This window comes from Prionailurus viverrinus, chromosome D3 (genome assembly GCF_022837055.1).
Source record: "Prionailurus viverrinus isolate Anna chromosome D3, UM_Priviv_1.0, whole genome shotgun sequence".
Taxonomy (NCBI): Eukaryota; Metazoa; Chordata; class Mammalia; order Carnivora; family Felidae; genus Prionailurus; species Prionailurus viverrinus.
The window spans coordinates 77,674,488-77,698,616 of NC_062572.1; the positions used below are offsets into that span (position 1 = coordinate 77,674,488).

The following is a 24,129-nucleotide window of genomic DNA, read 5'->3' on the forward strand; positions in this document are numbered from 1 at the left end:
GCACGTGCCTTAACCTTTCTCAGCCATTGTCTTAGGGTTAATACAAATTACCCGAAGGTTACCGTGAGGACAGAAGCACAGGACAGTGCGTGGCCTGACACAAAGCCCTACTTGCAGCACCGGTGGCAGCTGTCCTAACTTCGAGAACTTGTCAATATGCCTTGAACGCTAAATGGAGTCACATGTAGTGCTTTTGTAGCCATTGGCCGGTATTGAACAGCCTCGGCCTTACCCAAATTTTCCAACTACAGTGACTAATGGGAGATAATTAAATGATAGGAATAATTAAATTACTATAACCTACAGTGATAGTAAGAAAGGCTTAAGGTTGCGTTTAGAAGCAGTAGGGAGCTGGGGCGCCTGTGGGGGTGGGGCTCAGTTGGTTGAGCATCTGACTCTTAATCTTGGCTCAGGTCACGATCTCACGGTTCGTGGGTTCGCGACCCGCGTCAGGCTCTACACTAGCAGTGCAGAGCCTGCTTGGGATTCTCTCTCTCTCAAAATAAATAAGCTTAAAAAAAGAAAAAAAAAGTAGCAGGGAGCTACTCAGTGATGGTCAACCTGGCTGTCCAAAAGCCCCACCTGGGTAGCTTCTGCAAGACATCCAGGACCCATCCCTGAACTTTGGATTCAATTAGTCTGGGATAAGACCCAGACATCGGCATTTTTAAGGTCCCCGAGTGATTCCAGTGCGTGGGAAGGAAGGTTGCTTCTGACAGGGTCGTACTGCCCTGTACACTGAAGAAGAAAGTTTTAGTAAATGCTAGAGGCAAGCAGGTGCGGAGCGGGGAGGGAGACGCTGAGCAAAAAGGTAAAAGCTGGGTGGCTGCAAGCGGCTGCCAGACACAAGAGGGAGAGTTAATACCAAAGTCGTTTGAATTGCCGAGTAGCCTCCCGTCCGTCTCCAAAACCTCAAGCGGGCCTGTTGCACAAGCAGCAAAGGTAAAGGGGGTTGAGGGGGAAGAATCAACTTAAAGAGCCACGTCAGGAAAGAGCCGTGAGAGGACAGTCCCGCAGGAACAGGAACTCGGAACTGGGTGTCTATGGCTGGACACACGGTGGGGCCTCAGGATGGGGCTGTGACACCAGGTGGCAGTAACAACTACACGGTTAAGGGAAGAACGTCCGCGTGCATGAGGTTTGCTGCTCGCCACGCTCAGATTCTTGGCCCGATGTCACCATGACCTTGACGCATTTATCCCCACCTAATCCCACAGCTCTCTCAGTATTCAAAATTCTCCATTCATTTACACAATTAAAATTTAGACTAACTGGGTCCAACCTCTTCCTCAAATTCTGATCAAATGAACTCCCTAGTTGAATCCAGTCAGAGCTCATTCACTTTCTTCCAAGTACTTTTTACTTAAAGATACAGGCCAAATATACACTATATCTTTTTAAGTTTATTCATTTATTTTGGAGGGGGTGGCGGGCGGGGGGGAGGAGGGGGGAGAGAGAGAGAGAGAGAGAGAGAGAGAGAAAGAGAGAGAGAGAATGCATGTGTATGAGTGGGGAAGGGGTAGACAGAGAGAGAGAGAAAATCCCAAGCAGGCTCCACACTGTCAGTGCAGGGCCCAATGTGGGGCTCAAACTCATGAACCGTGAGATCATGAGCTGAGCCTAAATCGAGTCAGACACAACCGACTGAGCAGGCCAGGCACCCCACAGGCCAAATATACTATAAATGCCCCATTTCCATCTGCCATTTCACTTAATTGCAAAATAGGATATAATCTAATGTGTCCAAAAATAACAAAGATTACAAAACTTAACTAGAACCCGCATCTAATTTTTAAAACTTGTTCCTCTTCACTATTATGTAATTTTAATAAAGCTACTAAATTTGGTAATATCTAACTTCCCATATACACATTATGAAAAATAAAAAGATTGACAAAAATGAAAAAGGCATGAACTAATGTAAGACTGAGATGTTCAGCTTTAGAAAAATTAAGCCAGCAAATAGTTTTTACGTGTGTCCATTTATTGATTGCTGGGAATACAGCCTATTGAGAATACATGACATGCATTTTGGGAGAGAAATTAACCAAATCTGAAATGAAGGCATTCAATAAGCCTGCTAGGAGTTAATAAGGTAACACAGATTAGATCTAAAGACACGGTGTGGGAAGACTCAGACAGCCACGTACAATTGTCATTAAGATTCCAGCTGCAAATTCTTTTGGAATTTATTTATTCTTAATTACTTAGAAATTACCAGGAAAGAGGGAAGCTCACTGCCTCTTTAGCTTAACCTAACGCTAGGAAGCAAAAAAAAAAAAATTTTTTTTTGCTGTAACTTCGAATTGTTTAGGGCAATTCCATTTTTACAAATTCTTCCACACCAATTCATATGCTTCAGAATTATAAGCAGCTCTACACAATTAGACAAGATTAATAACCAATGCAAAAGTGTGTTTGTTTGATTCCAGTATCTATTATTGAATCACATTGTTCTAATACTAGCAGATTTTTACACCACACTGTTAATTTTCCCCCAAGATGTTCTAACTCACGGATACAATAAAATGACATAAATTAAAGAATTCCAGTTACACTTAACAGGACGAAACGATTAAGTTACTGGAATGTCTTAGTCCATAATTAAAACCTGTTTAAGTATATATGCGGCATATATGATGCAAAAATTATAACCTATAATTAGATAAAAATGCTGAAATGGATTTATAACTGTAGTGTTACATGCCACATGTTTCCCCCAAACTTTCTGATGGATATTGTTTTTTTAAATGACAATACCAAAAAAAACCAAAGACAATATGGATGTTACTTGATATTCAAATGATTTGGATTGCTTTTGGTGGTAGAGAAAAAAGAAATAGATAAACATGAATGGAATAAAAAAGGGAAGATTTTGGCTTTTTTTTGAAAGAGGCAGTCTGTTCCTTTCATAAACTGTATTCTTTGCTTCATGTTTCTGGAGGAATCAGTTATGGTTTGCAACGCTGGACAAATCGTGGGTATAAGCATACGTCTCGGATGTGATACCTATTCAGAATCCAGGTCAAGAATCGTTCCAAGCCCAAGCCATATCCGCCATGAGGACATGTGCCATATTTTCTCTGTTTAAAAAAAAAAGAACAGATGTTTAAAATTTTGTCTAAGATATTAAAATTTTTCTACTGTGAAATGAGTTCACTTATCGTGGTTAAGAATTCAACTCTATTTTGAATTTTTTTAAATGTTATCTGTGTGTGTGTGTGTGTGAGAGAGAGAGAGAGAGAGAGAGAGAGAGAGAGAGAAGCAGAGAGAGGGGCGAGGGATCCGAAGCAGGCTCCGCACTGTCAGCACACAGCCCAATGCAGGGCTCGAACTCACAAACGGTGAGATCATGACCTGAGCCGAAGTCAGACGCTCAACCAACTGAGCCACCCAAGCGCCCCAAGAACTGAACTCTTATTCTATTTGCTTTCATAGGTCACGTGTGTAGAAATGATTTGGTATGAAAAATAAACCAGGGGTTAAGTGTCACCCTGAAAAGAAGAGATTTCAAACTTTTAAACTAAGTCAACGTCTCTGTTTATCAGAGGGAAATGCAAGCTAGCCTCGACGCTGGTAGAATCTAACAACAATTTTTTAAAATTTTAGTAGCAGTGGCAAGGCCAGCAGCTAGGAGCTTTTCAAATGAAGTGCACATATTATTGGACAAAAGTAAAACTAGTAATAATCCCATGCCACACTATTAGAACATCAAGCTGAATATAGCTCGTTCAAACACCAAAGTACCACACTGACTTCTCGCCTTTTAGGTTTCAATTTATACAGAACTATTATAATGAAAACATTTAAGAGTGTAAAAACCAAAACAAAACTGTTCTTACCTGATCTGTGTACCAGTAGTAGGGAGTGGGGTCAATCCCTTCCCTTTTATAACCCGCCAGCATTTCTTCACTATCCCAGATACGCATTGAGCCTCCCACAATCTCACCAACATTTGGCATCAACACATCCACCTTTAAAAACAAGTAAATAAAATGCAGTTACTACCAAGCCGTCAGTCATGACACGGCTCTAGTTTCAAGGAAAACCACAATGAAGCTCTTAGAGCTAACAGAGCACTACGGATGTAATATTCAAATCCTGTAATTTAACAAGAAATGTTAAACCCGATCAGAAGACAAAACCCACTTCTTTAAATATTGCCATTCTAGATGTGTAATGCAGCATTTGCCATGAGCTGTATCTTATTCCAGTGGCAGTCCCCACCCCCTTAAGGAGCAAAATTATGATCTGAATCACAAACTGACAGATTCCGTAAGGCGCGAATCCTCAGGACATCGCTGCATGTAGAAGGACTTGATCTCTACGGGAAATCGACATAGCAAGATGGGCTCATTAATGGTGTCCGTCATCAGTCTCTCAGGAGCTTCTGGGATATCCTGTGGTGAAAGAAGGCTTCATTAACATTTACTACTCGAAAGGCAACAAGACGGAGGCAGCTCTCACCCAGAAGCAGCCCTTATCTCGGGAACGCAACACAGCAGAGAATACACACCCACCCACAACCCATACCCATGGGTGGAAGCAACAGTTTCTTCCAAAAACAATCAAGGTATTTTAAAAACTCACACGCAGTTATTAAACCAACCGCAAAAAGATCCGCTTCCTTCTACAGTACATCTCAAGAGCCATGCTGCTTGAGAGATGAAAACCAAACCACTCAAGTCGTTATCACTGTGACTAGATACTGTTCGGTTTCTTTTCTCAGGGGCCAGTTTCGTCTAGCTCTGAAGCAAACATGGTCCGCTTAGTCCCATATGGCATAAGCTCATCAGTGAATGCTCCAGAATATCACTGGTCTATGCACGGTGTGTTATTAATAACACTAATCTTCAAACTCTCCTGTCATCTGTACTTCTTTTCCTGTTACAATAAATCTATGTGGCTTCAATGGTAGGAAGACAAGAGTCATAAGACAAATAACAAGTGTCAAGTTCCTAAGCGTAACCGCACGTAGAATAGTTAGCCGAGAAATGTTAGATGATGAAGAACAGGGCTAATCTGCTTCTCATTCGAAACATCATCTGGGTAAACCACACATAAATTCAAGTTAAACCTGAAAAGTCTTGTCTCAGTACAAACTGACCGAGAGAACAGGACAAGACTCATTGGTATGTTTAACCTAAGAGCCAAACCGGAGCTTAGCAATCACCCGGCACAGGGGTCACCAAGCCCCAGTCCCAGGAGGCCTGTGCCCTCTAAAGTAAAGAGAGGAAATGGGAGATGAGTTGGATAATACTGGTCCCTCAGCTTTCGTCTGCTTTACCTACTAGAGTGAGATTTAACTGGGAGGAAATGGTATTAAAAAAAAAAAAATTAACGTTTATTCATGTTAGAGAGAGACAGGGAGAGAAACAGAGTGTGAGCAGGAGAGGGGCAGAGAGAGAGGGAGACACAGAATCCCAAGCAGGCTCCAGGATCTGAGCTGTCAGCACAAAGCCCGACGCGCGGCTCGAACTCACGAGCCGTGAGATCATGACCTGAGCCGAAGTTGGATGCTTAACCGACTGAGCCACCAGGCGCCCCGGGGAGGAAATGGTCTTACTGCACATTCCAAAAAGTTGGAGGACCACGTATGTACTCTGGTGTCCTCATGTGTACGGGATGACATCAGCGTACAATAAATGCTGACAAGCTTCGAGGGCCTTTTGAGCCTCAAAGCATTCAATTCACGGAGTCCTCACAACTTGGCAAAGCTGCTCTTACCTCCACAGTGGAGATAAAGAACCAGGGGGTGGGGTCACTGGCCTCCCATTACTCAGCAGTAAGGACACAGGTGGGAGCTAAGCCCACCTGGAGGGCTTCTTACTCCAAACATTGTGCTCTTTCCACTCAACTTTGTGACACTACTTTGCTAAGTTTTAGGTAATAACGATTCTCAAATCTTCAATACAAACATTTTTTTAAAGTGTTTCCTTATTTTTTGAGGGAGAGGGAGGGAGAGGGAGGGAGGGGGGGGAGAGAGAGAGAGAGAGAGAGAGAGAGAGAGAGAGAGAGAGACAGAACATGAGCGGCAGAAGTGCAGAGAGAGAGAGGGAGACACAGAATCCGAAGCAGGCTCCAGGCTCCGAGCTGTCAGCACACAGCCTGACGTGGGGTTCAAACTCACGGATCACGAGATCATGACCTCAGCCAAAGTTGGACGCTTAACCTACTGAGCCACCCAGGCGGCCCCAAAATTTTGTTATTATACACCACCAACTGAAACACTAGAAGTAATTTATAGAGGTCTAATATACTGTTTGTCCTCTCTGTAAATTCCTTCCAAAAATGAAACAAAACTCTAGTTAGCAGTAGCTACTCATATATATATATATATTTTTAAATAGCAATACTCAAATTTTATCTATAAAAACAGATTTGCAAATACTATGTAAGAAATGATTAAATGCACAGGGAAGAGGGCTTAATAGTGTTAACAATCTATACCTCTAATATACATTCCCAGTTTATCTGAAACACTAGACCACCTTCCCCATCAAGACCACCTTACCCTGCTCTCTTGGTTTGCATTTCAAACAACAGCTATTTTCTTTGACTCTTCTCCACCTGGAAAAGTTTTAATATACTCTTTTGGGAGAGGAATCCTCTTTGAAAGAGCCAGGTTACTTTCTCCAGACAAATAAAACGAACATAAACATACCAATATTTTGTATGTAATTCCATTTATTTTTTTTAATTAATTAACTTATTTTGAGGGAGAGTGAGCATGAGTGAGGGAGGGGCAGATAGAGAGAGAGGGAGAGAGGGAGAGAGGGAGAGGGAGAGAGAAAGAGAAAGAGAAAGAGAGAGAGAGAGGGAGAATCCCTAGCAGGCTCCACACTATCAGTGCAGAGCCCAACGTGGAGCTCGAACTCACGAACCGGGAGATCATGACCTGAGCCAAAATCAAGAGTTGGACACTTAAAGGACCGAGCCACCCAGGCGCCCCCTGCATGTAATTTTAAAGTTTACACCTTTCTGAAGCCTCCCACTAGTCTTGAGAATTACCACTAGAGTAAATCTAGACCATGGATTGATCATGGAAGAAGAGGAAAGAGGCAAAAGAGAAGATGTGACAGCTATTTATTGAATACTACAGAAATGTACCATTCTAAGGCTTACTCTACACTTGCGGATTCTGAGTCCTAACGACCCCAGGGAGGAGGTGGGTCTGTTGTTACCAGTTATTTGACCAGAAGCAGATGCCTCCTGCATTACTGGTTAAATAACCAGAGTAGCAATCCACTTACTCACAATGACACCTTTGAAACAACAATTAGAAAGCAATACATACCTCTCCAAATTCATAGAAAGTTCCATCTTCTTTCTTTATGTCGTGTTCTTTCAGCCACACAATAGCATCTGAATAGTTCATTCGCTTAAAAGGCCGTTTGGGGGGCTTGAAGTTCTATAACGGAAAGAAAAAATACAGTGTATGTGAAGAAGCAGTAACACTAAAAGCTCCATTTTGAGAAAAACTGTTCATCATTATTGCAAAATGTTATTTCAGACTAGCAAACAACGACATTCTTACAAATGGAATCAAAGTTTCTCTTAAAAATACAAGTACAGAAATGCGGGAATGTGGTCAAAAGGTACAAACTTCCAGTTATAAAATAAGTCAGTCCTGAGGATATAATGTGCAACAAGGGGACTATATCTAACAATACTCGATTTATAAATTTGAAAGTTGCTAAGAGAATAGATCTTAGAAGAGTTGCATCGTAAGAACAAATTGTATATCAAATCATTATGCTGTACACCTGAAACTAATAATAAAGCTATGTACCAATCGTATGTTTAAAAATATATATATATGTATACATATATACACACACATATGTATATGTATACATATGTATACACACACATGTATACATATGTATATGTGTGTGTGTGTGTGTGTGTATACACATAAACAGCGAGTTATTTCAGAGCTCACATCACTAAATCTAGAAAAACTGATGGTGAAGACTTCATTACTTTCCGAAAAAAGAATTACGATTTTGCATGTCCATAAAACAGTACTCCTACCGGGTTAAGGTCGCGCACTATGCTTGCTGCAGGTGATTTCAAGACTCTGTCCACCACATCACAAACCAAATCCTCCAATCGATTCAGGAGCTCCTCAAAGGTCAGGAAAGGGCACTCTGCTTCCACGTGTGTGTATCTGAAGAACAAGACACTAGCTGGGGGCCGCTCTTCTTTTCTGCCAAGTTTCTCTCAAGCAAGGACATTAACATTGCAAAACTGCCCAGAAATGTGCAATTCCAGCACCACTAACCAACTCCCAACTCAGCAACTTAGTTTTAGGGCCCCTTTCTTTCCTCTGTGAATAGTGATTTGTTTATCCCTTATAAAGGTTCAAGGCCAAGTGAAAGAAGAGCCCAAAGCTAGCTCTGGCCTAGGAGGCAAAACCATACATGACTTCCATTAATTTGTTGAACTGCCTTCCACATACCCTTTCAATAGGTCAATTTTTTTTTTTTTAACATAGTCATCATTTTCCTACATAAAGATTGCTTCTCTAAACATACGTTCTTAAAAATATTCTTTTTAAATAACAATAAAAAGACAATTCTGTACTCAGCCAGGTGCCTTCGTGTTCTGGACTGTTCCGCCCGGTATGACTGTGCAATACAAAACACATCTCCCAGAGCCGGAATGCAGGTCTCGAGGTACAACTGAGAGGACTGAGTTAAAAATGCCTCTTCCCCAAAATAGTCCAGCTTGAAGAGCGTAGCACCACCTTCCACCTGTGTTTGCACTAACGTTGGAGGAGTAACCTGTTCCAATGGAAAGGCGTAAATAAAGGCTAGTGAGTGCCACCATTCAATTGTAAAAATGGCAGAAGGTATTGTTTGTTTTACAAAAGATGAACACACACTTACTTCATAGTATCCCCTATCAAAGAAGTGATCTCGAAAGCACCTAGTGACCACGGAACGTGCTTTCAGGATCTTGGACATGTTTTCTCCCCGGATCATCATGTGTCGGTTGTTGAGCTGGACGTCAACATCCGACTCCTCGTTGATCAGGTTATCAGCTCCTCCGGCAGGGGCCAACCCGATCAGTTCCCAGAAGTCACAGCTCAGCTCATGGCCACCGGGAGCCTACATTTTAGAAAGAGGGGTGGGGAGAAAGGAGAGAGAAGAGAAGACAAAAAACTAACATTATTGAGGATTTTAATTTATGTCAACATTTTTGGTAACCTGGTATTTCTAAGACCTCATCAGTATTAGCCTACTTTTCCAATCACAAAGACCCAATAATTCAATTTTACATTGATATTTTTAATATTCCTCTCAGAGTAAATATGCAATTTAAAAACAAAATAGAAAAGCACTAACTAAGAAAATAAATGATAATCTTGCAACTTGGAGTAAGTACTAACCACCATTACCAGCCAGCGTATCTTCTCACCTTTGCCCGATAATTTAAAATAACACTTTACTTATATTAAAAAACTCCTTAAATGCAAAGATTTTACCAAAAGCTGTTTCTCTTTGGAACAGATATATGACAGGAATTCAAATTCTCCCTAATAATTCCATTAATAGCAATTCATTTTAGAAGCCAGGCATCATGGAATATATGTAATTATCTTGGTGCCAAACCCTGGAGAGCAAGTAACACATCATAACGACTACTCCGTTTTGCAAATGACATTACGTCAGTGAACTTGAGTCAGATATTTATTCTTAATGTAGGTTCTTTTACATGAAGTCCGGGAGACCCTCTTTTATCCGTATTTCTAGTCTATCAGGAAGACTCTAGGGGCTCCCTCTGGTGGTTAATATGCCACATTCGTTCGTTTTCTTTCCCAGCCAACAAGCAGAACCACAGTAATTACCTGAACGATAATTACCAACAAGTAGCTGTAACTGGTGTGGGTTATGGGCCTGTTGGCTGGAGAACAAACAACTGTCTATCAGAATTACAGTTCACTTTTTCTAAAAGAGACTTTCAAATTCTGTTCATAAAATTTCAGATTCAGGTTACTGTCCTCTCATAAAATTTTTTGGGGAGATGGCTCTTACTTCCACCTTGCTGAAAAATTATTCACACATCCGTAGCAAAGTGGCTTTACTATGGCCCCTGAGGGTTATTTAAGAAATCTGTAAAACTGGAAATCCCTGAGTTTGTTGTATCATGTGAGATGTACAGTGTACATATCTCGCTGGAAAAGGTAAAGGGATGTTAAATTTAGCAAGGACATCACAGTAGCGGGTTTATTTCCCAAATACAGAAAGTACAAATAGAAAAGCACTGGAGAACAAACAACCACCTATTCATCCAGTGAGGAATTCAATCTACTCACCTGCTTGCCCTTTGGGGTCAGATTTAGCATCCCATAGACTGCAACGCTACTCTCGGTGGCCAAGACTACTCCATTGTAACACTGACACTGTAAAAAGATTAAAGCTCAAATGTACTGACTCATATTTACGTCAAAATATATGTTCCAATGCACAGAAAGCTAAGGGGATTACTGACATAGAAGTTACCTGGTCTAAAACCGGTAAAATAATACGGCCATTAGTATTTAGTACTAATATCTACTATTAATAGCTATTTTTGTGGGGGAAGGATCCATCTATTTACAGATAAACATACAGAAGTAAATAGACACTTTATACACATATATATGCAGAAATGACAGTAGCCCACATCTCTTAAAAATATGTGAACAGTCCATTTTTTTTCTTTAAAATTCAGACTGTTGAAATAATAAACAGTCCACCTAGACTATGATCGTCGATACTACTAAAATCATTAGGACAAAAGTGACAAGTACCTTTATAAGGGAGGGGTCAGACTATCAACACTTCAACTCACTATCATCAAATCATAAAAAAAAAAAGACAACATGTGTCTTTATGTGTTTTCTTTTTTTTCTTTTTTTTTTTTTAATTTTTTTTTCAACGTTTTTTTATTTATTTTTGGGACAGAGAGAGACAGAGCATGAACGGGGGAGGGGCAGAGAGAGAGGGAGACACAGAATCGGAAACAGGCTCCAGGCTCCGAGCCATCAGCCCAGAGCCTGACGCGGGGCTCGAACTCACGGACCGCGAGATCGTGACGCGGCTGAAGTCGGACGCCCAACCGACTGCGCCACCCAGGCGCCCCTTTATGTGTTTTATGATGTGATGCGATTGAAAGAGCAGAGCCTAGCCCAGGAAGTAGCTGTGTCAAAAACAAACAAACAAACAAACAAACAAAACAAAACCAAACTAAACCAAACCAAACAAAAAAACCCAAAAACCTGAATCTGATAAGCTTGTAAGAAATACAGAGGATAGGGGCGCCTGGGTAGCTTGGTCGGTTAAGCGTCCGACTTCAGCTTAGGTCATGATCTCACGGTCCGTGGGTTCGAGCCCCGCGTTGGGCTCTGTGCTGACAGCTCAGAGCCTGGAGCCTGTTTCGGATTCTGTGTCTCCCTCTCTCTCTGCCCCTCCCCTGTTCATGCTCTGTCTCTCTGTGTCTCAAAAATAAGTAAACGTTAAAAAAAAAAAATTTTTTTTTAAAAAGAAATACAGAGGATAGAGGAACATGTTAAATGACATCTCAGGATGCAACCAACCAAATCTAGAATGGACAAGTTCCACAAGACAACCAACTAGGATTTTTCAAACAAATAAACAGCAAGGGCTGGATGTGGGGGGGCGGGTGGAGGGAGTGAGGATGGAGGAAGAAAAGAAAAAGGAAGAACGGTTACAGACTGAGATTTCAGACCCACATCAACTCAAAGGAATACATAGATCTGGTTTGGGTTCTCATTCAAACCAGCCAATTAGGAGTGGTCTTCATTTTAGGAAGTTGTGATAACATTAGCATGGTTATCTTAGAAATATTTTGGCGGGGGGGGCGGGGGGAGCACCTGAGTGGCTCAGTTGGTTAAGCCTCGGACTTCGGCTCAGGTCACAATCTCACAGTTTGTGAGTTCGAGCCCTGTGTCAGGCTCTGTGCTGACAGTGTGGAGCCTGGATCCTGCTTCGGATTCTGTGTCTCCTTCTCTCTCTGTCCCTCCCTGCTCATGCTCTGTCTCTATGTCTCAAAAATAAATACACTTAAAAAAATTTTTTTTTCTTGGAGATGCAAATTCAGGTATATTTATATGAAATGGTACAACGTCTGGGGGGGGTGGTGTAGAAAACCAGAACTGGCCACACATTAGTCATTACTTAATGACTTAATGTTTTTGTCCCCCTAAAAATTCGTATGTTGAAATCCTACACCCCAATGCACGGGGTGAGGAAGTGAGGCCCCGCAGAGGTGATGAGGATGAGATGAGGTCATGAGGGTGGGTCACGGGGTTAGCGCCCTTTTAAGAGTTACCAGGGTTTGCCCCCCTCCTCTGCTCTCTGCCATGTGAAAATGCAACAGGAAGTTGGCAGTCTGCAACCAGGAAGAAGGCCCTCACCAGAACACAATCGGCCTCTAGAACTGTGAGAAATAAGTTTCTATTTGTAAGTCAACCAATCTATGGTACTTTATTACAGCAGCTGAAACTGACGAAGATGTTAACGAAGCTAGGTGATGAACCCCTGAGGTTTCCTCATACAGCTGACCTGGAACAATTTGGGAGTTAGGGGTGCTGACCCCCTGCACCGTCAAAAATACACTTATCACTTGATTCCCCCAAAACTTAACTAACAGCCTAAGGTTGACCAGAAGCCTTATCAATAACATAAAATCAATTAACATATTTTACACGTTATGCGCATTATATACTGTATTCTTAAAGGAAACTAGAGAAAGGGAGACGTCGTGAACAAGGTCATAAAGGAGAAAATACACTTACGATACTGTAAAAAAAACCCATGTGCAAAGCGGACTTGTGCAGTTCAAACCCATGTTGTTCGAGGGTCAACTGCACTGTTTCCTATTTTTATGTGTTGGAAATTTTCCATAATAACAGTTTAAAATACATAAACCGCTCCTAAAATTCCCAAAACTAACAGTAAAGGAACTTACTGAAAATAATCAGATTTTCAGCTATAAGGAAGAAAAAACACTTACCAAGTCATCCGACAAGACACATTGAAGATAACCTGTACCATCCCGCAACACTAGGAACATTAAATTCTTTCCTAAATGTGAGAAAGAAAAATTTAGCCAGAAGGTTCTCAAGGCACGTAAAAGTACTTTCTCATAATTTGATATTAAAGAAGGAAACTCCATGGTTAAGTGTTAACAGGTCAAACCTCCCTTGTGGCCCCCTTCCTCCGAAGCAGCCACTGGTAAAATCACTACTCAGTGTTCGTAAAGTTCTTTACTTTCTGCACTCTGCTCCCAAAGCCTATGTGAGCCTCATGATCCACGTGACCATGGGAAAGCAAGACAGTAAGCCACGTGAGACGAGGGATTAGGTCTTATTCACCCCTGCATCCCCTGTAATAACCTGGTACTGTGTGCTCAGTGGGAGGGGCATAAACATTCCTGCACAGAATCACTCTTTTTATTTATGCCCCATCTTATTTCCAAAGGATGTGATAAGTCCTTACAATAAAATACATGTAATAAAAATAATAATACGAGGGGCGCCTGGGTGGCTCAGTCGGTTAAGTGTCTGACTCCCGATTTCAGCTCAGACATGATCTCGCGGTTCCGTGGGATTGAGCCCCATGCTGGGCTCTGCACTGATGGTGAGGAGCCTGCTTAGGATTCTCTCTCTCCCTTTCTCTCTGCCACTCCCCTACTTCTGCCCGACTCTCTCTTAAAATAAACAAACATTAAAAAAAAATAAAAATAAGAGAAAGCAGAAAGTCAGAGCCAAGGGAGAAGTAGAATGCAGATACACTAATTATAAGAGTCAACACTACTGCCATAAATAAATTTCAGATCTGGCTTTGTACTTCCTGTAATACATCCCCTGCTTTTCATTAAATAATTAAATTCAAGTAGACAAATATTTACTGGATACTTCTGATCTCTGTGGTTGCTGACCGTTAAATAGCATTTAAATAATCTTTAAATAACTTGTATCTTAAATGCTTATTTATTTATTTATTTTTGAGGGGGCAGGGAGCAGAGAGAGAAAGAGAGAGAGGATCTCAAGCAGGCTCTGCACTGACAGTGCAGAGCCTGATGAGGGGCTCGAAGTCACAAACCATGAGATCATGACCTGAGCCGAAATGAAGAGTCAGACGCTTAACCGACTGAGCCACCCAGGTGTCCCAGCATTTAAGTAATTTTTAAACCTGTAATAGTCATATTACAGAAGAACAAAGTAAGGCCATGGTTCACATCTTTTAAAACCTAGCTTCCAATACCAAAAATTTCACCCCTCTCCCCAAGAAAAGGTCTTTAATGTTCTCCTTCACCTAAGACCAGGGATGTTTAAAATTGAAGAGAGAAAAGCAAAGCTATACCATTTACCTTGCCTACGCAGCCTGTGGACCCAGCCAAATACCTTTACTCTTTGGCCTCTGTACCCTTCCAGTGCATGAATCTTCACCTGTCAAATTGAAATCAATAACATTTGACCAACTGTGTAATTTACCACATATCAACTTCTCCACTACTATTAGACGGATGACAGTAAAAGTGTTAAAGATTCACAAATGGTACAAAACTACAGTCATTCTACAGCAGGTCAGAACCAACAAGTTTCACCATATTGGAGTGGTTAAAAAAAAGAAAAAAAAATCCAAGTCTTCTCTTAGTGTAAAACTGACCCTGAGAAACATCGGGAATCTCAGATACTGATATATAAGCAATGATGAAATGAACTCATAATAGCAACAACCAGTCCACACAGAGCCCTCTCCTGCCCTCATAGTCCCTCCTGACATCGAAAGGTGGAAGCTAAGCAAGGCCAGCTTTTGCTTTGGAGGGGTAAGGAGAGAGGAGCACAGGAAGGGGAGCATGAATGCAGCCAAGACAGCTCATCGTTAAGGACACAGGAAAAATAGGAAAATTCATCAGGAGCAAGAACGACTTGACATTTAAGTATGTCCACTCACAGCCCAGCATCTGTTCTAGAGAAAATACAGAGGCATACAATTCACAAAATCACAAAATGTTTTATCTGTTTAAAAAAGTCATGAAAACAGGGGTGCCTGGGTGGCTCAGTCGGTTAAGTGTCCAACTTCAACTCGGGTCATGATCTCACAGCTTGTGAGTCTGAGCCCCACATCAGGCTCTGTGCTGACAGCTCAGAGCCTGGAGCCTGCTTTGGATTCTGTGTCTTCCTCTCTCTCTCTGCCCCTCCCCCGCTCATGCTCTGTCTCTCTCTCTCTCTCCTTCAAAAATATTAAAAAAGAAACATCACTATTAAAAAAAGTAATAATGAAAATCATGGATTTTGACCCCTTATTTTATGGTGAGGAAATGGATAGGTAGGGAGGGAGGACACTTAGGCAGCTTTTAGGCAGGGCAGGAACCATTCAACACCTAATTACTAAACTTCATAATAAAACGAACCCCAGAAGAACCAGCCTCATAACTCGAAAATGTAATTTCCCTCTACGCCTTCTAAAAGGCAAGGAAGGGTAAATGGTGCAAAGGAACAGACCATGGGGCACGCCCCTCGGACACAGAGCTGACAGTCTGGCGTGGGAAGTCCACGATACTTGGGACAACACGTGTCACACTCACACATTTTGGCTCTGGGAGACTTGGATCGTTTTTGATGGTAATTTTCTTTGCTTCTTCCAGGTTCTTTTCTCTTCGCAAATTGTCTTCTGCCTAATTTTAACAATAAAGCAATCTGTTAACACGGTTTCTAGTATTCTAACCCAAAAACCATTCACAGTCGCAAAGTCATGACTCACCTCTTTCTTTTCCCGGGATTCACTCTTCATTTGTTCCCTATGCCACATTTTTTTAATGTTCTTCATCTGTGATTTAGAAATAACATCCCACCTCTAGAGAGAAAAACATATTTTTTCAAGACCTCCATGTTCTGATGCGAATTTATTCATAAAATGTAATTCTGTTGAGTTTTTTAGCTCACCTACCTCATTTTCTTTTTGTGAGTCTATGTAAATGGTGGGGAAGGGCTCTTTTCCTACCGTCATCAAAGCCTTGAGTGGGAAGGGAGAAAAAGAAAATTGCTTTCACGTTGTACAATATTTGAAATCAAAGTAACATCCTAATTATGAGGCAACTTCAGCTATCTAGAACATAATCAAGAGCCAGGAAGAAAAGCATACAGGCCCCAAGAGTCAAAAGTCAGTGTTCATAGAATGACTGGTCAGATGTACTAAAAACACTTTGCTTAAAGTAGAAGTGCTCAGGTCCTTTCACAAAAATTCTAGCAAGTTCAGTTGCACATTACAGTTGACCCCTGAACACGGGTTTAAACTGAGTGGGTCCAGGGGATCCTGGGTGGCTCAGCTGGTTGAACGTCTGACTTCAGCTCAGGTCATGATCTCACAGTTTGTGAGTTCAAGCCCCGCGTCGGGGTCTGTGCTGATAGCTGAGAGTCTGGAGCCTGCTTTGGATTCTGTGTCTTCCTCTCTCTCTGCCCCTCCCCTGCTCACAGTCTGCCTCTCAAAAATGAATAAACAGGGGCGCCTGGGTGGCTCAGTTGGTTAAGCGACCGACTTCAGCTCAGGTCATGATCTCGCGGTCCGTGAGTTCGAGCCCCGCGGAGGGCTCTGTGCTGACAGCTCGGAGCCTGGAGCCTGCTTCGGATTCTGTGTCTCCCTCTCTCTGACCCTCCCCCGTTCATGCTCTGTCTCTCTCTCAAAAATAAAGAAACGTTAAAAAAAAATTTTTTTTAAATGAATAAACATTAAAAAAAATTTTTAACTGAGTGGGTCCACTTATGCAGATTTTTTCCCACAGACATGGTATAGTACTGTAAGTACATTTTCTCTTCCTTATTTTATTTTTTTTTAAGGTTTATTTCTATTTTGAGAGAAAGAGTGCAAGCAATGGAGGGGCAGAGAGAGAGAGAGAGGGGGACAGAAGATCTGAAGCGGGCTCCATGCTGACAGCAGAGAGCCTGATGTGGGTCTTGAACTTATAACTGTGAGATCCTGACCTGAGCCAAAGTCGGACACTCAAATGACTGAGCCATCCAGGTGCCCCTCTTCCTTATGATGTTAACATGTTCTTTCTTCTAGTTTACTTTTTAAAAAAATACAATATATAATACATATACCGTTCAAAATATGTATTGACTGTTTATGTGATTGGTAAAACTTCTGCTTAACGGGAAGCTATTAGTAGTTAAGTTTTAGGGAAGTCAAAAGCTATATACAGATTTGACTCTGCGGGGGTGTATTGTTCAAGGATCAACTGTATACAGTTTCCCAGTATAAGGCAGACTGGAAGAAACAGATTTTAAGGGGCTGTGGGGACCAGCAGGAAGTATATGGAGAACGACAGAGGAGAAAGAGCTAACGATAAAATACAGTCACAGATTACACCTAAATGGTTAATCTTCATTAAGAAATCAGGGAAGTTGTTTCTGAAACTCTTTCAGAAACAAAAACAATGGTTGAGAACCTTAAGGTTAAATAAGCCTCATTTAATTTGAAAAATTCCTCCATGTAGAACACCTCTTTTCATAAATATGAAGACATATCAGGTGTTGCTGTGTCATTTAGATTTCATAGTTTATATTACTTGATTCAGTCAATCACGAAATGTAACAAATTAGTCTCTCCAGGTATAGGATCTGCAGCTTACAAAAACTAAAGGTCTAGTTTCCAAACCTGGAAAATAATTTTCATCTTGTCTTAACGCTAACCCCAACTCAATGGTCATCGCAGAGGAGGGAACCTGGATCTTTTAAAAACATCCAAGAGGAGGAATTCTTTTTAATAATCAGACTTTGTAGAGATGTTTGTAAATCATTAGGAATTTGCTACCTGACACTCTCTACTGATGGCTCTTTTTTTATCACTGAAATTGAAAGACCCAAACTTTAATTCCCCAAATTAGAATGGCACACTTTTGCTAATAGTGACATTCTGCAAACATTCACTTAAACCCTGTTGTCAGTTTTGGGGAGCCATAGGAATCACCCCAAAACAACTGGAAATGAAAGATTTCTCTCTAAAAGTTATGACTCAGCCTCCCTCACATGAAATTCATGCCCAGATTTCTTCTAATCTCCCAAGAGGCCTCTTAGTGAATTTACCACTAGAATCTAGATGTGATCCTGAGTCTTGAGACTCAAAGAATCTAATTTGCATTAGTACACTAAGAATGGACCCGTTTCTCAGAACAGACACTCCGTGATTCAGGAGTCTGTAGAGTGAAGACAGAATGCTAATTTACTAACGTACTATTATTTCTCATGATCTAAAAATCCTCAAGTGAGTTTCGCATGTTCTCTCTCAGGGTGATAAGAAAGAAAAAGACACCTCTTCAAAATGTTCAAATTACGTTTAAAACCTTCTTCATCCAATACTCTTAAAGCTACACAGCTGTATACATTCCTCATTTTCTCTTTCCTGAAAATTCTCTTCAAATCTATTTCTTGGGGTGCTTGGGTGGCTCAGTCGGTTGAGCATCCGACTTCGGCTCAGGTCACAATCTCGAGGTTAGTGAGTTCGAGCCGCGCGTCGGGCTCTGTGCTGACAGCTCAGAGCCTGGAGCCTGCTTTGGATTCTGTGTCCTCCTCTCTCTCCGCCCCACCCCTGCTTGTGCTCTGTCTCTCTTTCAAAAATGAATAAACATAAAAAAAATTAAAAAACAATCTACTTCCTGAAATAAAACCATTGACAACTCACAGAGCAATAGACATAAGTCATTAATAAACACAAAGCCATTTTCCTAATGAGACGCTACCTTTAGACCTGTTTTAAAAGGTTTCTCCTTGGTTCCATCACCTGTAGCATCATTTCCCTCTCGATCCGAGACATAGAGCTCTGTTTTACAAAAGGAGAGTAAGTTACTCACTTGGCCAATAATTATTAGTCACCTCATACTGTAACTACTTCATCCATTCTTTACCTTTGTGAACAGAACAAGCAACTGATAAGCAAAAATTACCACAGTCCAAAAGAAGTATCATAATTACTTTCCCACTCCCTTATTTCAGTGACATCACATAAAAACACACTAGTTACAAATTTGGCTTTTCAAAATGAACTTTGATGATTCTAATTTGTGAGACTGCTTCTGTATCTGTTGGAGTCCGAAACAATTAAAACAACAACAAAAAAAGGCTTTGGAGTTGGCCAGACCAGACTGGAATCTTGGATGTTGTGCTTTATTTTTTTTTATTTTTTATTTTTTAGGATGTTGTGCTTTAAAAGCCAGGTGATCCTCGGGAATTCACTTAACCTTTCTGAGCTTGTCTATGAAATGAGGGAAAACATGATACCCATCTTGATCGGCTGCACGGAGGACGAAATAACACATGCAAAACAGATATCCCAGTGACAGTGCACAGATGTCAAATAAATACCAGCTCCATCTGATCTTTAAATGATACCGAAGCTCTGAGCTTAAACGAACTGCAGAAGGCCTTATAACTAGTTGAGTGTGAACAGTGACATCAATCCAGGTCTCTGTTTTCCTTTTTCTACTGCACCATATGGTCCCCCGGAAATCTCAATATAAATGAGGATGTGTGAAAGCGAATTAGCATTCACAAGTCCTTTCGGGATGATCTCTTGGAAGAGCTTACATATTTGGGGATTACTTTGATGTCTCACAGTGCCTCGCAGTGCCCAAGTCTCAGCTGAATCACGAGATGGTTCGCCGTGGGGTAGGGTCCGAGGCTGCCGCCATCGCAGTCCCCGGACGTTGGGGGTTCCCGGGGAGCCGGGCCCCGCTCCGCGAGTTGGGACCCAGCGGGGGTCCAGGCCCCTCCCTCGCTCCCATCTTTCACGAATAAATAGCGGTGGACCGCCCACTCCGGACCAGGCAATCCACTGCAACTAGCTTCCTGCCCCACGCAGGGGCATCGCTCCACTTACACACTCCGGGGTCCCCGATCCCCACTCACCTAGTACCATCCCTGCGGTCGGCCCGGTCACCTCCAAGGACATCGCCTGCAACGCACTGCCGCCTTGTCACCCCAACGTGCACCGGAGGATTCCTCGACTCGGACGTTGCATCAGAACGACGCACATAGGCCGACCCGGCGAATCACCCGAGCGTCAGGGCGCATTGGTTACAGGAAGACACGACATGAGGGCGGGCGTCACTGCAGCCGCCATCTTTGGGTCGGGCAGAGACAACTTCCGGGTCCGACGCCCCGCCCCCGCGCGCTGAGGTGCTCTCCGGCACTGTTCCCTTGGCCACTCCCAGGAGGCTTAGACCCGGGAGCCGGGGGAGGGACTACAATCCTTTCCCTATGGTCTCCACCTGCCTGTTTTCCCTGCTGAATTCTGCCCCCAGCTGTAGGTGCGCTGGGGCCCTTTTGGAAATCAGACCAGAAGTTTCGCTCTGTATCCCCAAATGTTGGAATGCTTGTGGAATTAATGTCATCAAATATATTGAGAGCTAGCCACGAGGTGGGGGTGAGGGTGAGGGACAGAAGAGGCCCTCACATGGGTTGCCTGTTGTGACATATGAAGATGCTTTAACTTTCTAACGTAAATGGATGAACGTACAGTACTTACATATTTATGATTTGGGTTATGAATATTTTTATATAAAGTTGTAAGGATCACTCTTAGGCCATAATAATGCGGAAAGAACTAAGGCTTCAAACCTGGCTGAAATTCTGGTTCTGCCTTTTACTAACTGCCTTGGGGTAAATTCCCTAACCTGTCTATGCTTCAATTTCCCTATTTGGGAAGGATGATACAAGTACACTGCCCAGTGCATAATAGATACTTAAAAAAAAAAAAAAAAAAAAAAGGTAGCTAAGGTCATCATTGGTCATCATTCTCTGTTGAGTGGAATACCAGAGTTTGTCCTTGAGTCAAAGGAAAACTTATTTTTGTTATGAAAGGAACTAAAAATAACAACGTGCATAGGTTCAGACTCTATGGGGAATAGGAATCAAATACTTTTCTTCAAGAGTACTTCAGCTAATTTCACGGACTTTCCCTTTCCCTCTTTGCTAACTTTTCCTGTTTGTCCACACAAGTATTAGTGATCTGTTGCTGCAAAGCAAATTACCTCAAACCTTGGGCGCTTAAAACAACAAACACACGGTTTCTGAGAGCCAGGAATTCCAGGAGTGGCTTCGCTGGGGGTTGGGGCTCTGGGTCTCCTGAATCAAGCTGTGGCCAGGGGCTGCAGTCTTCTGAAGTTTGGCTAGGGGAGGATCTGCTACGGAGCTCACTCGTATGGCTGTGGGCAGAAGGCCTACTTGCCTTCTTGTCCAGCTGGGTTCCCCATAGTGCTTTTAATGATAGGACAGCTGACTTCCCCCAAAGCGAGTGATCAGAGAGAGAGAAGCTGTGTTAATCACCTGTCGTTGTATATGATAAATTACCCTCAAACTGGCAACATTTGGCTTCTCATGTCTGTGGACCAGGAATCTGGGCAAGGCTTGGCTGGGGACTCTGGCTTAGGTCTCTCAAAAGGCTGCAATCAAGGTGTCAGCTGGGGCTGCAGTCATCATAATTTAAGATGCTTAAGTCTCACCTGGGGTGAATTTTCTTCCACACTCAGGTGAGTGTTGGCGGGGTTCAGTTCCTCGCTGTCTGTTGGCCTCATTTCTTTGCCATATGGGCTCTCCAATGGGCAAACATCACAGCAAGCAAACAAGATGAAAGGCACAGTCTTTTGCAGCCTACTCCCAGAAGTGACATCCTTAACGTTCACCATATTCTGCTTGTTAGAATCCAGTCACTTGGTCCAGCCTACACTCAAACACAGGGTTTTACACCAGGCATGACTATTAGGAGGTGAGGATCAAGGGGGCCATCTTGGAAAGCTGCCTCCCACAGTGACCAAATCCCAAGCTAAAGTGCCTTTTGTAATCTGATTAGTGAGGTAACATTTCATCCCGTTTCATCATTTCTACTTCTACTGGTCACACAAACCAACGTAGTACAGCACGGGAGAGGATTACACGAGGGGGTGACTACCAGGAGGCGAAGCTCAGTGGGAACCGTCCTAGGGGCTGCCCGTCACAGCCCAGCCAGATGAATTTCTCCTCTTCACTTTGCTCTGGGTCCCAGAGGCTGACTAATGGGGAACACATCAACAGGGTCTCTGGCTTCTGGTGAGATACAGCTAGCCAGGAGCATGGGCAGGAGAGCCGAGGGAGGAGAGTGAGGTTGGGGTATTCCCCCAGCTCCCTCGCTGCAGGCTGGCTGCATCTAACTCCTAACAGGTGGCTCTAAGAAACTGTCATCTGGACTGCCCTTCATGCACTGTTTGGCCGACCAGTCTCTTAGTCCAACCTTCCTCCGAAAGCAGAACTTTCCCTATAGTATCGCTGAAAGGGTCACTTCCAAGAACAAAGCTGAATGAATGAAAGGAAAGGAAATAAATGAAATGCACTGTTCCTCTGTCTCCTTATGCGACTCAGGCCAGCTGGGGGCGCCCCCTTCTCATGGTGTTCGAGGGCCCCGCCTTTGCGGCCACTCAGGGCTCAGGGTCATCCCAGTCAGGGCTGATTTACACTTCCCTTCACCAGGCTCGGGATGCGAGTCGTTGACCTAATTCTGTAATGGCTCTCACGGGCCACCGTAGCGGACCGCCTGCTTGAACTCAGGGCGCATGATGCCAGCGCCGCCATGTTGTCTCCGGCCACTTCCGCTTTTACCACACCTGGTCCTGCCTTTCGGCTCCGCGCAGCACCTCCAGGTGTGCGTGGAAGCTCCCGGGCTCGCGCTCGTCGCGGAAGCCCTGCCTTTCCCGCGCTGTCTCGGAGCAACCCCGCAGACGTCTGTAGAGTTCGCTCCTGCACCTAGCGATGTGCTCCTCGAGACAGTCTCCGGAGAGAGAAGATGCGAACTACACTGTAAGCACCTCTAAGGCTCCTTTACCCATCCCCAGGCCGGGAACGGGGACGGGTGGAGGGAGGGGAGGCCCAGTGTCCAATTAATTAGCGAGATGGCAAGCAGTCCAAAAATCCGCGTCCTCCTTAAAACCTGCCTGAAACTGCAAACAAAACGTAGGAGTTACCATGACGATGAAACTGTTAGCTTCAGGATTGTAACTTACCTTCTCGTTGTAAAGTTTAAGCACTTAGGTTTGTTCGTTAATTTCTGCGCTTTCCAGGCTCCTTGTTGTTTGTGAACTCGTTCATAAGCACCTAATCTATAATCTCCTTCTAAAACAAGTTTTTTTAAAAAAGAGGGAAATCATTTTAAAACCCTGCTGGATGCTTACCCTGTAAGGATGGTGAATAATGATAACTCTGCAGCTGGGGCGCTGAAGCCAGCTACATACATAGGATTCAGGGCTCTCTATCTTCTGCCTCCCTGACGCCGTCCAGGTTCCGTCACCAGTGTGAGGCACAGATTTTTCCATTGTAAAATGATAATCTTCTGGAAAGGCTGTTGTGAGTTTATTGGAGATCAAGTATACAAATATGCCTCGTATGTGCTTGGCATACAGTAAGCCTCCTGAGTTAGAATAGAAATGGTATTAAAACAACATCATTAATTCTTGTTTCACGATTCTGCACGAATCACATCTTCAAGCCTTCAACCAAACTGCTGAAGGACCTGCCCCATTTGCACCCTCACCCACTCAGCTCTTCCCTTGCTAAACGTCTCAGGAATTCAGTATCCCAGCGTGTCTCCGAATCTACAGACCCTTCTCACTGCCCCAGCTCTCAGCAAATGACCTGTTTTTTGCTTCAAGCTATTAAGTAGTAGCTGCCTGATAGTCCTCCCTTAACAGCCCTCAAACTTTCCTCTCCAACACCTATGCTTTCCTTCTAGTACAATCCAAGTAGTATCCTCTCTCCTGCCAACCCCTCTGCCTGTCTCCTGAAGCCTCACAGCTCTCCATTCAAGCCCTGGAGAACACTTAAAACAAAAAAACATTTTTTTCTCCACTTGTCAACCTTCCATGATTTCCCTTTGCTCTCAGGATCCACCCCAGTGCCCCTATAGACTCACCGGGCTGTGCTCTGGCCTACCATTTCTTCCTAAAAGCATAATTAACATCAGTTTAGCCTTTTTTTCACTCAGTTGTCTTGAGCATGATGTGGGATTTGGAAGAGCCTTTAAGAAAGGTGAAGACAGAGTGAAATGGAGAAGGAGCTGGGAAGCTTTCAAAGCAGAATGGTGTTCTTTG

At 43.0% G+C, this 24,129-nt stretch overlaps 1 protein-coding gene and 1 long non-coding RNA gene across 5 annotated transcripts in view; one reads left to right on the plus strand and one right to left on the minus strand.

The window, feature by feature from the left end:
- Nucleotides 1-1,963: 1,963 nt before the first annotated feature.
- NARS1 (asparaginyl-tRNA synthetase 1) lies at nucleotides 1,964-20,109 on the minus strand. Its single transcript, XM_047828430.1, has 15 exons — nucleotides 19,922-20,109; nucleotides 18,757-18,836; nucleotides 15,969-16,034; nucleotides 15,783-15,875; nucleotides 15,607-15,696; nucleotides 14,386-14,464; nucleotides 13,027-13,097; nucleotides 10,325-10,411; nucleotides 8,895-9,116; nucleotides 8,590-8,789; nucleotides 8,038-8,173; nucleotides 7,298-7,411; nucleotides 4,269-4,400; nucleotides 3,843-3,974; nucleotides 1,964-3,083 (listed from the first exon to the last, which is right to left on the minus strand). The coding sequence occupies exons 1-15, from the start codon at nucleotides 19,962-19,964 to the stop codon at nucleotides 2,952-2,954; spliced, it is 1,677 nt and encodes a 558-aa protein (XP_047684386.1). The 5' UTR covers nucleotides 19,965-20,109; the 3' UTR covers nucleotides 1,964-2,951.
- Nucleotides 20,110-22,648: 2,539 nt separating this feature from the next.
- LOC125148906 (uncharacterized) overlaps nucleotides 22,649-24,129 on the plus strand; it is a 48,393-nt gene continuing 46,912 nt past the window's right edge. For all 4 annotated transcript variants that reach the window (XR_007145736.1, XR_007145737.1, XR_007145739.1 and 1 more), the window contains exon 1: nucleotides 22,649-22,843. This is a non-coding gene — a long non-coding RNA (uncharacterized LOC125148906). The remainder of the gene's footprint in view (nucleotides 22,844-24,129) is intronic.